Raw genomic sequence first — 16,291 nt, 5'->3', positions numbered from 1 at the left:
CGGTACACATCAGAAAAAAATATCTTGAATTTGGACAGCGATATTTTGTCGCGAATTCTTGAAAAGTGCTCAATTTAATCGTTTTCAAATATAACTCTTCCTTGTAATTGTTTGCTTACTTTGGTTTATCGCGATATTTTTCTGAAACTTTTTCCAAATATTTCATACCAAAGTGGTTCAAACAGAATGTTGTGCCCCTTTAATTGGCAAATGTGTGCAATGTTCAGAAAATGCAAGAACTTTTTAATTCTCCATCCATTCATTTCAAATTTTACAGGGTGATGCAAAAGGCAAAAGGATTAGACATGCTGGTTTTTCAAGTGACCAGTAATTTCAGAGTTATGTCCTTTCTATCGTTTCATAATGTTTATCTTGTCCGGAAATCACTCGATGCTCAACTGATTTATTCAAAACTGGTAGGCTTGGTATTTGGAAGAGCTACTGTGACTTGTATTCATTGTAGCTTTCTACCCATATATTTAAAACTTCATAGGTTTTAATCACCATGACTTGAAATAATTTTATCTTGTTGGCATTGTGATTTTACAATTTTGGGAAGAGCTATTATCTACATATCTCCTAACTCAGTTTAAAACCAGTTTCTTTAAAATTCGATAGACTTTAAAGCCATAACATATTTCAGTCATGCCCTTGGTTCTCTTTAGCATTTTAATATCTTGTCCTGAGATTTCTTTCAGTCAGACCCCTGCCAATCTGTCATTTAAGTATTTAGCACTGCTTTCACTCTGGACATTTTTTTCTCATTACAATCATTTTCATATCCGTTTCTTTTCAACAAATCATATTCTTTGACGTGGTATGGGCGTATAATGCTCCGCCCAGGAAGAGGTCTACCTGTTATTTCTAAAGGGGAAACAACGGGACTGTGCAAAATGCGTTTGTAGAGAGATGTTCTTTGTACAGAAATTGCACATCGTGATCTTCAAGATCCCTCTGGAATCAACAATGGTTTCCTTCATAGGAGATATTCACAAATGTATATATTACTTAACTCGAGAAAGCATATTAACATCTCTATGGAATTATCTGAGGGAACGCTGTTAGAGTTATCTCCCTTCCGTTCTACTTTTCTCTGAAAGGTGGTTTTCGAGTCCCCTGTGATATTTTGTACAGGTAATACACTCCTAGTACAAAATAATGCATGAGTACATGAATACACATTTAGGATTACTCTACCAGCTTTCCTGTCCAGTTTCTTAGAACCCATGAAGTGATACAAGTGCTCCTACAGAAATGATTAGATTTCTACCGTTAGATATACTTCTGAACAAGGTTGCAAAATATGAAAAAAAAAAATAAATAAAACTATGAAGATTTTGATAGGAAAAAAATACTATTGTATCTTTTTAGCTTTATCTTTTTGTATGTTTTCCTTAATTTATTACGACCAGTTCTATGCGTTTCACCATCAACATCTTTTCTTCAGCAACTATACTGCACCGTTGGTGCATTTCCACTCCAACAGCATACTGACATTTATTTTCACACTGGAATAAGATCTAGATTTAGAAGTCAAATATCAACATTGGTTTACAAATATCTTAATTCTTTGAATGCATGTGTTTGACATAAATGTATGCTCATCTAGAGCATATTTATTCACATTTAAAAATATTAAAACTGCACTCTTTCCTTATATTTGTCCTATACACAACAAAATCAAATAGATTCAGATTGTATATAATTTATAAAACAGAATATCATCTTTATCAATTCCATTTCTGAATCTAAAGAACGGTCTTTTGTAAGCAAATTTTAGTACACAAATATTCCGGTATCGCAATCAAATCAGTTACTCTCCAAAAATACACTTGTAACATACATATACTGAAAGCTCGTGGAATATATAATTTCCAGCAGTGTAATGCAACACCTTGGGTCAAATAACATCCTCTATGATCTACAGCATGAATTCCACAAATCGTGATCATGCGAATCTCGACGAATACACAATACAAACAAATTGACCTCATTATAATAGATTTTACATAGGCGTTCAATAAAGACAATCTCCGTCTTCTACCAAGTATACATAACGGAATGTTATGGCATCCAGTCTAACATCCTTAACTTCAGTACTGTCCGAAGTATGGGTGTCTCTCCCGATAGATGTTAAAAGGGTGCTCGGGTCGGTCCTATGCATTACCGGATAACTTCCAAAATGATTGCTGACGATGACATTATCTATCGCGAATTCTAAACTGCTGCAGACTGTGATAAACTTCTATTAGACTTTGAAGTTACTGACAGGTGGGAAGCAGATTAGCTAATGGTTTTCTATCCCGATAACTAGAAATCATATCAAATATAACTAGTCTACATGACCATATGATGGAAGGTCTCATCCGCCAAGTACCTGGGGGGTGGCACTTCAGTCGAACTTAAGGTGAAACATCAACTGTGACAATCGAATGGCAGCAAAGCCCGTGACTTTCTTAGGAGAAATCATAATGTTTCAATCACCAGTTGACGAAGCCAACCAATCATTTGAGTAAACTTGAGTTGGGTACTGCACAAACAAAATTGAAATGGTTTAACGACGTGACGCTAGATATGTATTCAATAACTACCATAACACAAGCAGTGTATCAGGAATGATAGAAAATCTTCATTGGCCACTCCTAGATGGACGTCGTCTAAAAGACGCCTTGTAGTCTTCTATAAAAATTGTTCACTGTCTCATTGCTGTTTTTACAACTGGCGCCATTCCTTTACGCACACTATTTTGATAGCGCTTCTGTTGACGTCTTCAAAGTCCAACCGACCCAAGCCGTTCTCACACCTCTCCTGCACTAAATTCTACCAATGCACATACTTTTATGTTCATTCTCAAATTTTAAGTCCCCCATGCACCTCAAGTAATTTATGCCAAAAAAGAAATCAGAATTGCCTATGCGAGCGATGAAATATGCTTATTTTCCTAAAAAAGAAATACATTTATTCTGTGAACCTCGCGAAATCCTTGAAAATATGAAATAATGCTTTGTACGAAAATGAAATAAAAGAAAAACAAAAGAAAAGTGTAGACGGTCATGAAGTATTAGCGCCTTTATTGGGGGGAACGTCATGCATGCAATTTCGCGACATTCTGAAGATCTGCTCCGTGACGTCATCACAACCATGACGTCGCGTGGAATAACAAGTTCAACTCTGCCTTGCATTCTGTACGACATCGGCAGAATGAAGGCTCGGTCAAAACCACCATTAGATATTGATATGGGAGACTCGAATACATTTCGTTTCGGAGAAAAAGTACCAAGAGTTCGTTTTAAGGAGCCAATGAAATGCCGGGAGAAACTTTTACGTTATCCCGGTGTGGATGACATGCTGAGTAGTGGTGGTATCAGGAAAGAACCACTTGTACCTTATGAAGACAATGAAACCAAGGTCGATCCTGACCAATATCTGCAACGCGGGGAAAAGAGAACGGAAGTAGACGAAAGCCTATTGGAGAATTATATTGGCAGAATCTGCCTTTCTGCTGCTATGGACGAGAAAGACAATTACGGAATCAGTGAGTTCACATTATCTTATTTGTTTAGGCCTCTTCAATAAACCTTTTATACCCTTTGAGCAACCTTATTTTCCCTGTATTTTCTATCATTGGTACTATTCTGCTCGTACACTATTTCCAATAGAATAATTTAATCTCAGCGAGACGTAAATAAAGTGTACATTGTATAACAATAGATGGTAGGTTTGAAGCAAATAAATGTGCTTTTTATGGAATTCAATTATTCTAAAGTCAGTAAAAAGAAGGAAAATCAAAGAAAAAAAACTGTTTTTTTTTCGGGAATTGTTTCCATGTCAACCGACCCTAAGCTTAAACTTTGGATCTGAACATCCCTGCTTACCCTTTTCATAGGAATCGTTCTACCATGATCATGGGACATACATTTTATTATTATTTCATTTTTTGTTTTGTTGTTTTTTGTTTTTTTTTTTTTAATTTTGATTTTGATGTTTGATATAGCATAATAGCTTTACTTCACACTCCTATCAACAGTGAGAAAAGAAGGATAGCTTTAAAATCACATATCTTTATCACAGTTGTAGAATTGTTGAGGCAGGTCGAATCAATACATTGTGATTGTTAATTTGGCCTTGACTGCTTCTATATTTTCACTGGCAATAATTGAATTTTTTCACTAACTGCTGGCTAACGCTAACTAACCTTTGAGCAACCGGGCCTAATTTAACCTAGATGTGACCAATTATGAAAGGGAAAATGTATTTTGCCTGCCGGTAAATTCAAATTGGTAGGTTCATCGATTTTTGCCCAAATGTTAATTATCAGAAAACACAGCACGGATATGCGGTATATATTACTTTTAATTGTTCGTCAAAGTTGCTACCTTGAGGAATAAAACATGACGATTTCTCGACCTCGAATGCTTCAATAAATAAATAAATAAATAAATAAATAAAATCAAACAAAGAAATTTGATCAAACGTCACGAGCTTATGCTTTCCATCTTGTAAATGAAGCCGATTTGTTTTCCAGTGTATATAGTACATGTATGTTACAGAATACATGTATACAGCTTTATATAAAAAAAAATCTGACCACTCAATCTATAAATAGACCGTTTTAAATGAAAATTATTCATACTTTAAAGCAATTTGAGCAAATTTTTATACATACATGTACCTCTAAAATATTACACATTTACTGAAAAAAAAACAGGAAGTTGTGCAAATGTCGCTGTATTCTCATATTAACTGGTGATGGTTGGTTTCAGCAATGTTATCTGTTATGTATGCTGACGTTCCCAATCGATTACGTAATCGAACAGAACCGAATTCGCAATTTAGTAAACATCAATAAATGCTAGACCTAATCCGGTTTGTGTACGCCTAATGACGTCACACATGAGAGACTCTGGTTAACCAGCACATGTGACTAACATGTTCCTAGTCATCATATCAGCCCATACACAGACCAGGATGTAACATGGCGCTACCCAAATTGGAGCACTTTTTAAAGACGATTGAAAAAAAAAATCCAATGAATGTTTAAAACTCAATTTTTTCTTTATATCTCACAAATAGATACCTTCATTACTTTCATATAATGTTTTAGTTACATGTAAGCAGCGCGCGTGTCTAACGTTATAAATATAGGGCGCGGCAGGCATGCTGAGTTAGCAATGCATTTCAACAGTTTTTAGTTCTTTTATTAAAATAACTGACACAATCTTAAATATTTTTCTTAATTTCATAAAAGTTCACTTACTTTTAATTTGAGTCGCTTTTTTAATGAAAACATTCAGTTCAGCAATGTTTTCCTTAATTTCCCGTAATTCATTTTGTTTTATAATTTAAAATATATTTTTTCGTTTTTAGATAAATATGATAGAGGTGATAAAAGACAAACATTGACAAAAATTGCCATAATTTCTTGTAAATACCATTTGTTTTGTTTCGCAGTAGTAATATATTTTGTTGCAAAATAAATGATTCTATTTTTGGTAGTGTCATATCATGGCAATTATATTGTTCTATTGCCGTTCGTCTCATTAATCCACTACCCTCTGAGAATACCAAATATGAAAAACACCTATGGTGTCATATTTTAATTTGACATAATGATGACAACAAGATAATTCTGAAATATTTTTAATGCGAAGTTTTTTTTAAAAAAAATAGTTACCGCATGCGGGATTTTTTTTTTTTTTTTTTAAAAACGAATTTCTATTTCTGATGATGACAAATGTGTCATGTTTGTTTCGTATCTCAGTGGATCCTTACGATGGACACGTAACAAATCCGGAATCCCTCTTGCAAGCACTCGAGGAAAGTCGCTTCGAGAAGAAAACAAAAAAGGACAAGAAGGGAAAATGGAACAAGAAGGAAAAAAGAAGAAAAATGGCGGAAGAATATTTGACAGCAGACAATTCCGAACAATCAACAATACCGGTTTTGACGATTCCCCTGAAGGAGTTCCGGTAAGGAATGCGAGGGTTGAGGCTGAAACATTTGCCTTCGACAAAATGTGATAGGTTGCGCATGTCTTTGACATAAGCATGCAATACTGCTCTCTGTTCAAGGAAATACTTTTCCACCTTATTACCAAAGTTCGTGCTTTACAATGGTTAAATCTTATAGTGCAGCCCTAGCAATGATTCAGTTTCATTTAGTACAGACTATCTAGTGGGTATAACGAGTTCAAAACGTTCCGGTGTAGTTATTGTTTATGGCATTTTAACTGGCGCTTACAAAGACTTCTCTTCTAAGCATTAATATTTAATCAAGGCAGTCCTGATCCGTTTAAGGTGCGGGCATTTATCGAACCGGAAATCACCGAGTTAAACTTAATGATCTATATATACCTGATAGGCGACCTTTGGATGGGATTATTCTATTAATTGCGTATCTGTTTTGTTTTAAATTAAATTAATAGATACGTTTGGAACCCCTCCCCTCTACCTGAAAACACCCCATCATCCTTCATGATTTAAACTTTTTCTTTCAGACATCTTATCAACTCGGAAGTTGAGTCTAAGGCACGAGTAATTCACGACTATTACTTGTACCAGTGGGATAGCATGCAGAGAGATCGGATAGATGCCTACAGGAGTCTTATTACGTGGAAAGGTAAATTATCCCAATGTGTATTACAACCGACACAATATCTTTAAAGATAGATACCACTGGGACCTGCCGTTGTGCGTCTGCTATGGACCGAACCTGGTGTGTATGCAGTTTTTAGATCTCCCTGTCCAAAGGACACGTGAGCTTATCCCATAGTTCGACGTCCCTCCTACTCCTGAGCGACTCGGCTTGTTTTGGTCAAATTTGTCGGTATGGGTCCCCTGGGATCTGGGGAACGGTCTATTAGGGGACAGTTGGCAAATTCTTTAAAATTCGTCTTCAGTAGAAATTACAGGATTCCACCGAAGAATCCTAGGGTGAAGACGAATCAGTTTGGTTTGATCTCTACTCTCTTGATGTGGGAGGGCCTGGACCCAACAGGAGACAGAGAGCATTTTTAAAAGAAATATCCTGCCTCTGTAAGAATGCAAGGATTCTATCCCAGTTTGATCTAACACTTCCTTGGGTGAAAGGTTACCCCTTATTTAGATAGCTAGTGATCTATTCTGTTTAAAGTAATAAGGCTAACCCCCCCCCCCCCCCTTATTCAGACAGCCAATAATTTACAGCTTGTTTGTATTGTTCACAATACAAAATTTATGTTATTCCTTCTTCAGTTAATATAGGTCACTTCTATAAATAGAACAAAATGAACACTTTTTGTATGTTATTATTATTTTCAGACCAGTATGAGCAGGTGAATATCTTATTGTGTCGAGCAAGACTAGAACTCGAGCGGATGACTCTATCACGTGATTCTCTGGTGTCCGAGGTTAGTAAGGGTGGATGATATATGTCCGTAACATTTGATCATGTACGTTAATTAAGGTTATAGGTCTACCAATTACCGTTCGTTACACGAAACATCCTCGACTTATTTTTTAATGAAAATTTACTACTAGAAATCCAAGGCATATTCTAAGAACGGCTAATATTTGAAATCGGATCGATTGTAAGGAATATTTTCAGAACTGACCTTTTCTCAAGCTTTTTCAAAATATTATCAAAATTTTGGGTACTAACCCCTTATAAAATAACAATACGGGTTGCAGTATGGTATATCATTCAAAGAATAAGACAGAAAAGATCGAATTCTGAATTAGATGACATCTGGCCTAAACCTGAGCCAATTACAGTATCTTGTTTGGTTTTAGATCGAGAATATCAAGAAAAACAAACGGAGGCGAAGTGGTGCTCAGCGGAGACGGACGCGAGAACTTGCTTCAAAATCAAAGTCTAGCGCACAGGCGGAGAATGATGACCCTTCTACGTCCAGAAATATTGAAAGCAGCCAAAGCCTCGAAGAAGATTGTTCTCGTTGAGTAACTCTGTAAATGTTTGCAATTATTTTGTTGTTAATAAAATAAATGAGAAGTTGCGTTCGTATCATATTCTAAAATTGCTGTCGGAGACAATACTGTGAAGGTAGGCAAGATATTCCAGGAAGATCTTGGCGCCAACCATTCATTGTTTGATCCTTGGTCGTCAGAAGTTGGATATTCTCCCTTCTTTTTCTTCCTTTTTTGTCCTCTTCTCTAAAAAAAAAATAACAATAACGATATCTTGCCGTTAAAATCCAAGATGGCCGCCGATCGGTCGTAGTATTTTTCAGACCAGTCACAAAATATAACAATGCAAGAGGAACCTATATCAAAATCAAAAATGACCCATCGAGTATTTCCTTCAAAAATAGCGATTGCAAACTTTTTTTTTCTGTATGGTGCAACTAGGGACCAATGGGAACTCGTATATGAAATCAGAGAAAGATCCGTCGGGAGTTTCTCAAGAAATAACAATAACAGACAAAAGGACACAACAAAAGATCCACTCAGTAATTCCGAAGAAATAGTGACACCAGCTTCCACAATCAAAATCGGAGAAAGCCACCTCTCAGCCATTTTGATATTCAGACATGTCTAAAAATAGTTAATACACAACAAGTGAATAAGGGATATCTACTTATGAAATTTGAAAAAAAAATATTCTTGTTCTTCTCAAAATAGCGATAACAAGTATTGTCATGTCATTGATTTCCAATGTTGCAAGATAAATTTTGCTCGGGACAGAAAGACAAATGTGACTCGCCACTTTTTCCTTTCTTCGCCCTCGCCAAAATACAGCTTGTATTTTGAGAAACTGACCATGTATTCTCTATTTATTGTGAGCTGTATATGTATATATTTTTAATTTATAGCGAGCTGTGTTGGTATTTATATATATCTATTTATAGCGAGTTATCGTGAGCTGTGTATATATATATTTTGTACATATGATGCCTTATGACAAGGAATTTATAATTTCTTGTGAGTTAATGACGAAATGAGGGTGATCAGGATAACAAGTTTACATGTCGTATTCACCTAGCAATTGTTTCAAAGTCATCCAGTACATAAGAGAAGGGAGATAACTACTTCGATGTTAAGTGAAGTGAAGAGAAAGACAATAGGATTGGCTACAAGTTTGTACAACATTACTTAGGCCCTCTCCTTTGATACATATAATAAATATTAGCCTTGCTAGGTAAGATATTTAGTGAACTTAATACAATTAAAGACAAGAAGACAAAGGAGAGAGAGAAGGGAGGGGGGGGGGAGGGAAAGGGTAAGGAATGAACGAGAGAGAGATAGAAAGAGATGGAGCGAGAGAGGGTGAGAGAGAGAGAGATCAAATAAATTCACAAATGTACAAGTAATCTTTTTCTTTCTCTCTAATTTTTATTTCCATTAGCAATTCATACAGTACAATGTATTACAGATATTTGTATTTCCCATTCACAACACTTGTCTTTATCATAATACCTATTACACATAATATTTCAGTACCTGGTACAGAAATATGATTTATATATATATATATATTTTCATATATCATTACATCAGGGCACATGTGTAAAAACACATTTAATTTGCTCTGAAACAGAATCAGCACCTAGGATATAACATAGTTGACAAACATTTATAACTGTATTTTTAATGCATGTAACAACTGATAGAATCTGAAATCTTCTCTATTTGTCCTTATTATCATATCTATTCTGTCTCTCAACTCATTTCTTATCTTACCAATTAGAGATAGTGGATTTTGTATTTCATTTTCAAATTTCTTTGAATTTCTGGCCTTCCAGATTAACCACTTAGAATGAAAAATTACAATGTTACAGAGTTTGTTGATGTTCTCTGGATATTCTGATATACCAAAAATCCTTTCTTTATCAGTAAAAACAATATACTGATAATCTACTGAAACATTAAAGAGACACTCATTCAATAACCTTTCAATTTGTAGCCATACCTCTTCACTCAATCTGCACTCACTAAAAAGATGTTGTTGTGTTTCTTGTTCTTCCTTACAAAAATTACAAAGACCATTTGATTTCTTCATTTCTTTCAATTTGTGTTCAGTGGTTATAATTCTGTGTATACTTCTCCACTGAAAATCTTTTACTTTTTTTTTCTAGTCTACTGCTGTTTAATGAATGCCAAACTGCTTTCCACTCTAGATTGTAGTCTGTATCCCATTTCTGAATAGATTTTATCTGATTTGCTGTTTGAAACAATACATTTTTAATAGCTTTATTAAATAGTTTATTTAGTGCCAGCAAATTTTTACCATAAATGAAATATAAATCTTCTGTAATTTTGAATTTAGCTCTATTGTTTCCATTGTTATTTTGTAGCATATTTTTCCATTCCAAAGAGAAGGCTTTTCTTATAGTTGTATACTCTGATATCCAATTATTCTTTAATCTTAATTTTCTAAGTAATTCTCCTGATGTAATAAAGTCATGCTGTTCCGTATCCCAAATATCTTGAACCTTGGTAATCCCACTACTTGCCCACCCTTTATAAAATATAGGACTGTTTTTAAATAGTAGATTGTGGTTTCCAAATAAGTTCTGGTTGAGTACATCATCTGAAGTGGAAATAGAAGTGGTTCTCAGCAACTTTTGCCAATAGAACAGCCCTTCTAAATATATTTCTGAGATTTTGCTAATTTCTAAATTCTTAATGTTACTACATCTGCATAAAAAATAATTTGCATGATATACTGCATCATATTTTTGCAACATATTTTTCCCAATTATGTTCCAAGATTGGATATCACAGTGAATAAGACGGTATATTAATTTAATTCTGTTTATTGCAATAATGACATCTAGGTCTACCATGTTCAAGCCTCCATCTTTCTTTTCTAGATAAACAGCTTCTTTTGAAACTTTGTTTATTTTACTTCCCCACAGAAATTCATAGATTAATATATTTATTCTACGCTTATATTCATTTGGTATTGTGTTTTGTGCTAATTCATATGTCAACTGTGAACACAACAGTGACTTAATTATAAGGGTTTTTCCTTCTAGTGTCAAATGTCTTGGTCTCCATGTTTTAATTATGCTTTCTATTTTTTTTATTTTATTTTCCCATACCCGTTTTTTATCTATATTGTACCCCATATAAATTCCTAGAACTTTAATGTTGTCTGTCACCCATGATATCTCCATGTAGTTTGGAGGTCGTTGCTTCCAACTACCAATATACATACCTTTTGTTTTCTTCTTATTGATACGTGCGCCTGAAGCTTTCTCGTAGCATTCAAGTACTTTAAAAAGATATTTAATGCAATTTTCTTTACTTAAAAATAGTTGAGAGTCGTCCGCGAACATGCTAATTTTAGTTTGTAACTTTACATCATTGACTATTGGTAGATCGATTCCAGTTATATTATTATCTTTCCTTATTGAACATGCCATTGCCTCTGCCTGAATAATATATAATATTGGTGCTAAAGGGCACCCTTGTTTTACTGAACGAGATATTTTGAAGAATTTAGACAAGTGTCCATTTGTTAGAATACAACTTTTTGAAAATTTATAGGTCATATTTATATATTCTCTCATTGATTTTCCAAAATTGAACTTCTCTAGACATTTTTCTAACCAACCCCATTCCACTCTATCAAACGCTTTTTGTTGATCTAAGAAGATAATAATACCTCCCTTCTGCTCCATATCTGTGTAATCGACAATATCAGTTAATAATCGTATTGATTCTTCTATATTCCTGCCTTTAATAAACCCTCTCTGATCGCTATGTATAATATTTTGTAGTAATGGTTTTATTCTTTCTGCTATTAACTTGGCTATAATCTTATAATCAGTGTTAAGAAGGGTGATCGGTCGCCAGTTTGATATATCTTCCCTCTCCCCTTGCTTATACATTAATCTAATTATTCCTCTGTACTGAGAAGACAAAACTTTAGAATTAAAAATTTCCACTATTACTTCAGTCAGTTGCTTTTTGATCATATGCCAAAAGAGTTGATAGAATTCAGAAATTATCCCATCACTCCGCGGTGCCTTACTTTTTTTTCAGAGTTTTAATGACTTTTAAAATTTCTTCTTCAGTAGGAATTTTATCACAATCTAGTTTTTCTGCTTCTGTTAATCTTGCATCTACATTCATTAAAAGCTTCTCTGCTTCCTGTTCATTCCATCCCTCTGAAGTAAACAGTTTCTGATAAAATTTAACTTGTTCCTCCAGAATTTTTTCTATATCTGAACTGTAGAGACCGTTTTCACATTTCACTGTAGTCCATTGTTTATTTTGAGCCCTAGATTTTTCTAAATTAAAAAAGTAATTAGTAGATCTTTCACCTTCCTCATACCATTGCACTCTTGATCGAACTCTAACTGCTTCTGCGAGACTATTGTAATAAGATTGAATTTCTGCTGAGATATTAAACAATTCTGTTTCATCAAACTCCTTATCTGTGTCTTTTCTTCTGTGTATATCTACTAATTTTGATTCTAACTTTTTTATATGATTTTTGGGTTTATTTATGATATGACTGCTCATTATACTTAATTCCTGTACTTTGATTTTAGTTAATTCCAACCATTGAATTTTACTCTCATACTCATTTATATTATCTTTCCATTTTTCCCAAAAGTTCTTAAACAAATCTTTGAATATTTCAGATTTAATTATTTCTGAATTCATTTTCCAATATCCTTTTCCTATTTCTACTTCACTGAAGTTAAAAATTATTACCGATGAGCCATAATGGTCATTCTCAGTAAAGGGACATAACTCTATATTAGAATATGTTACTAAATAATCTATTGATTTACTAGTTAAAAAATAATCAATTCTGGATTGTTTCCTGCCTCTTTTGAAAGTGTATGATTTAATTCCTGGGTGCCTACGTCTCCAAATATCTTCAACATCTATAGATTTGATCAGCTCTTTCAATTCATCCTGACCTGTCTCAGTCATTGAGGTGCAATTTTTCCTGTCTGATTTTATATTTTGTACGCAATTAAAATCCCCACCTACTATATGTTTGGTATTACTGAAAGGTACATCACTAAGTTTTTCACTCATATTTTTGAAAAAGTCTATTTTATCCTGTTCTTCATTGGGTGCGTACACATTCGTCAACCAGAAAACTTCAGTTTCAATTTTAATCTTTAGACAAATAAATCTTCCATTCACATCTGTAAGGCTTTCCATAGTCTTAATATTTAACCCTTTCCTTATGAAAATAGCAACTCCCCGTGATGATGAATTACCATTTGCCCAATAGGTTTTTCCATTCCACTCTTTGTCCCACTTAAATTGTACTTTATTATCCTCACAGTGTGTTTCTTGTAAAAAAGCAATATCCATTTTTTGGGTTGTTAACCAGAAAAAAATATTTCTCCGTTTTGCATTGTTATTCAACCCATTTACATTCATAGAAATGATTTTTAGATACATTGATGAGAATTTTTTTTTTTTTTTTTTTAGGAACTATTTACATAAGTAGATAACACCCTAAATCAGTCACATCAGACTAATATAAAAACTATATGAGAGTTTGTAGGATACTTCCCTCTTATGAGAATTCATCATCTACTCTTCCCTGTTTTGAGACTCCACTTTGGGGACTCATGGATGTTGCACTAATGCTCCTCTTTTTGGTCTGTTTCACAGTCTGTACATGGTCGAGAATCATCCTGGTCAGGACACTTGCCCCATGGGGGCTGATGTGAATGCCAGTAGGGTCATTTTGGTCATAACAGGCTCTAACAATTGTACCTTTGTTGGTAAAGCCTTTTCAAGTTCCATATAGTAGTGGTTTGTTCGTTTACACAGAGTTTTCACAAAACTATTTACACTGGTAATCACATGATTTATTTTGTCACTCTGAACACTTTTCCCTCGCTTAGGCAGGATGCTACACAGTGTAATCCTTGACCTTGGAAAATGAAATCATATTTTCTCCACTGCTGTAGTAAAGTTAATGGTGATATTGTCAATGCTATTGCTTGAATTCTTGGTAACATCATTGGTTCCAAGATGGACCACCACATCCTCCACCACTGTACTGTTAATAGACGGGTCCTGTTCACAAAGTTGTAGAAGTTCTTCTACTTTGCCAACTGTAGCCCCTGATTTGGATACAATTTTCATGTTCGAATCCGATATATCCAACCGATTACAGTTGGAGGCACCAAGTATCACAGTTGTAATTCCTAGTATACTTCGAGTTTGTGACGACTCCTGTTGCAGAGTATCTATAGGTGTGAGGTCTAAGTTCCTGATATCGTTACTTGTTTCATGATAGTCACTGTTGTCAATAGATCTCACCTTTGTGCTATTTTCCTCAGACTGCAGTTCATTGTGGCCAGGTGCTAGCTGACCTTTGTTTCTCAGGTCTGGCTCTGGGCAATCCCTTACTAGGTGAGAAGTGCTCTTACACCTGTGACACTGCCTTGGTATTGATGGTTTATTGGGGCACCGAAAAAAGGGGTGATCTGTCCCCGAACAAAAACGACACTCTGTCCTGTTATTATCCGCATATATCCTCACTGTATAATTCCCAAATTTTGTTTCATTTGGGATCACTGTTTTAGCATTAAGTAGTTGAATGTACCTAACTCCAGTTTCAATATCAGAGTCTTTGAGTGTTCCCCTCTTTAGACTCCCGGGTACTACCTCTCCAAACTGTAACATTAGTGTGTTAATAAATTGGTCACTTAATTCATATGGTGCGTCTTTGATTGTCACATTTGTTACATTCTTTTCCACATCTAAAACACGGAAGAATCGATTTCTCACATTAATTCCCTTGATGATCATGTCTCTTTTCTTATCTTTGCTGGACAAAGTTACAATGCATTCAGAGTTTGCTGTTGTCAGCTGTATACACTTCACACATCCCCTACCTAGGGCCTCTTCAATGCCTGCTAGTACTTCTTCATGGGTGACTCTATATAAATTCCTAGTGTAGAAATGTACACTGAATTCTCTGGAAACCTCTTGATTACTCATCCCCTCCTTCTCTCCTTAGGATAAGTGGCACTAATATTAAAGGTTTGCCAAAAATCAACCAGAAATTTTAGTGAAAAAAAACACTAAAATTTGTATGAATTGTCTCTGCTGATTTTTTCCCTGTCTAGTGCCAACCAAGGGCAATAACTCCTTTCTCCATGTACAAGTAATCTGATTTTTATGAATTAAGTCTTCCGCTGGTCTATAAATCTGTGCACGCTTCGAAAAAACATCAAACTTTCTTTGTCAGCCCAAGAATACCTTATAATAGACAATATAGGTTAATTTCATGGTCTATATTCAAACCTTGAAACAACTCTAACTTCTGGTGTCGATAATTAGGACATTCGAAGAAGACACGATAAGCATTTTCACAAGGACACTGGTCAGAAACAGTTACAGATAATTTAAAAAAAAAACTCCAGGTAACTCCACAGAAGTATCATCAATGTTAGATATGGAACAAAGGCAGTCATTTAACAGGTTTGCCTTCACCACACCGTCTGTGACAATTTCATTAAACATTGGGTGTAACAGAGTAGGAATTGACACCGATGAACCTGGGGATTTTACGAGTCTTTTGATAAATCTTGGGATCTGACGTAGAATATTGGTCAATGAAACCATTAATATTTTCATACAACTTTAGACGAGCAAGTTTCTTCATATTATTGACTTTATTACGTTGTGACTGGGATTTCTTAATATCAGAAGGTCTACCACGGGATCTATATAATTTATAAAATTTATCTCAGATTCTTATCAGCTTTTTACGTTCAGATGACATCCAGGATTTGTCTTTGGGCCGAATTGTCACTTCTTTTGAAGATATTCACTCTTCGGCGAATGCTAAAAAATTTAAAAATGAAAAAAATCACAAGCTTCATCTGCAGAAGCACAATTTGCGAACGTATTTTCCCATTTAAACTAAAATATCTTGGTATTTAACTTATCGGAGTCAGCTCACTTGTAAAACCAAACTTTTTTTTATAAACAGGTTTGATAATAAAAGATATGCAAGATATATGCTTCATGATCACTAACTGTATTATCTGGACCAATGACATCACTTTCGACACAAATTAAAGCATCAGTTGTAAAGATGGGATCCAGAAGACTGGATCTAGTAGGACCGATACGTGTGGGGTCATTTATTAAATTCCATATGTATTTACTGGTTCGGACAAAACGTGCCTAGGAAATAAAATTAACACGTCAACATTGAGGTCACTAGTCAACATCGAGTTTGGTGAAATAGTTAAAAAAAATTTGTCTGTATATACTCGTAGATGGTTCCAAAAGGATGAATAGAGTTTTCGGGTCTATAAATAGTAGATAAAATTAATAATTTTCCGGGTAAA

The 16,291-nt window shown here is 34.7% G+C and overlaps 1 protein-coding gene across 1 annotated transcript; it reads left to right on the top strand.

Annotated features, from left to right (window-relative positions):
- The first annotated feature begins 3,087 nt into the window (after window positions 1-3,087).
- On the top strand, window positions 3,088-7,937 carry LOC132554802 (uncharacterized). The gene is made up of 5 exons (XM_060219113.1): window positions 3,088-3,535; window positions 5,762-5,969; window positions 6,497-6,618; window positions 7,299-7,387; window positions 7,770-7,937. The coding sequence occupies exons 1-5, from the start codon at window positions 3,088-3,090 to the stop codon at window positions 7,935-7,937; spliced, it is 1,035 nt and encodes a 344-aa protein (XP_060075096.1).
- The last annotated feature ends 8,354 nt before the right edge of the window (window positions 7,938-16,291 follow it).

The sequence above is a fragment of the Ylistrum balloti genome, unplaced genomic scaffold (genome assembly GCF_031769215.1).
Source record: "Ylistrum balloti isolate Yb309-2 unplaced genomic scaffold, AGI_CSIRO_Ybal_v1 Utg370444, whole genome shotgun sequence".
Taxonomy (NCBI): Eukaryota; Metazoa; Mollusca; class Bivalvia; order Pectinida; family Pectinidae; genus Ylistrum; species Ylistrum balloti.
The sequence above is the reverse complement of the archived record's forward strand: the minus strand, read 5'-3'. Positions and strand labels throughout refer to the sequence as shown.

Coding starts and splice junctions, on each gene's coding strand:
- LOC132554802 (XM_060219113.1), top strand. CDS start 3,088: ATGCATGCAATTTCGCGACATTCTGAAGATCTGCTCCGTGACGTCATC. Junction 3,536..5,761: donor GAAAGACAATTACGGAATCA/GTGAGTTCACAT, acceptor TTCGTATCTCAG/TGGATCCTTACGATGGACAC. Junction 6,619..7,298: donor GAGTCTTATTACGTGGAAAG/GTAAATTATCCC, acceptor TATTATTTTCAG/ACCAGTATGAGCAGGTGAAT.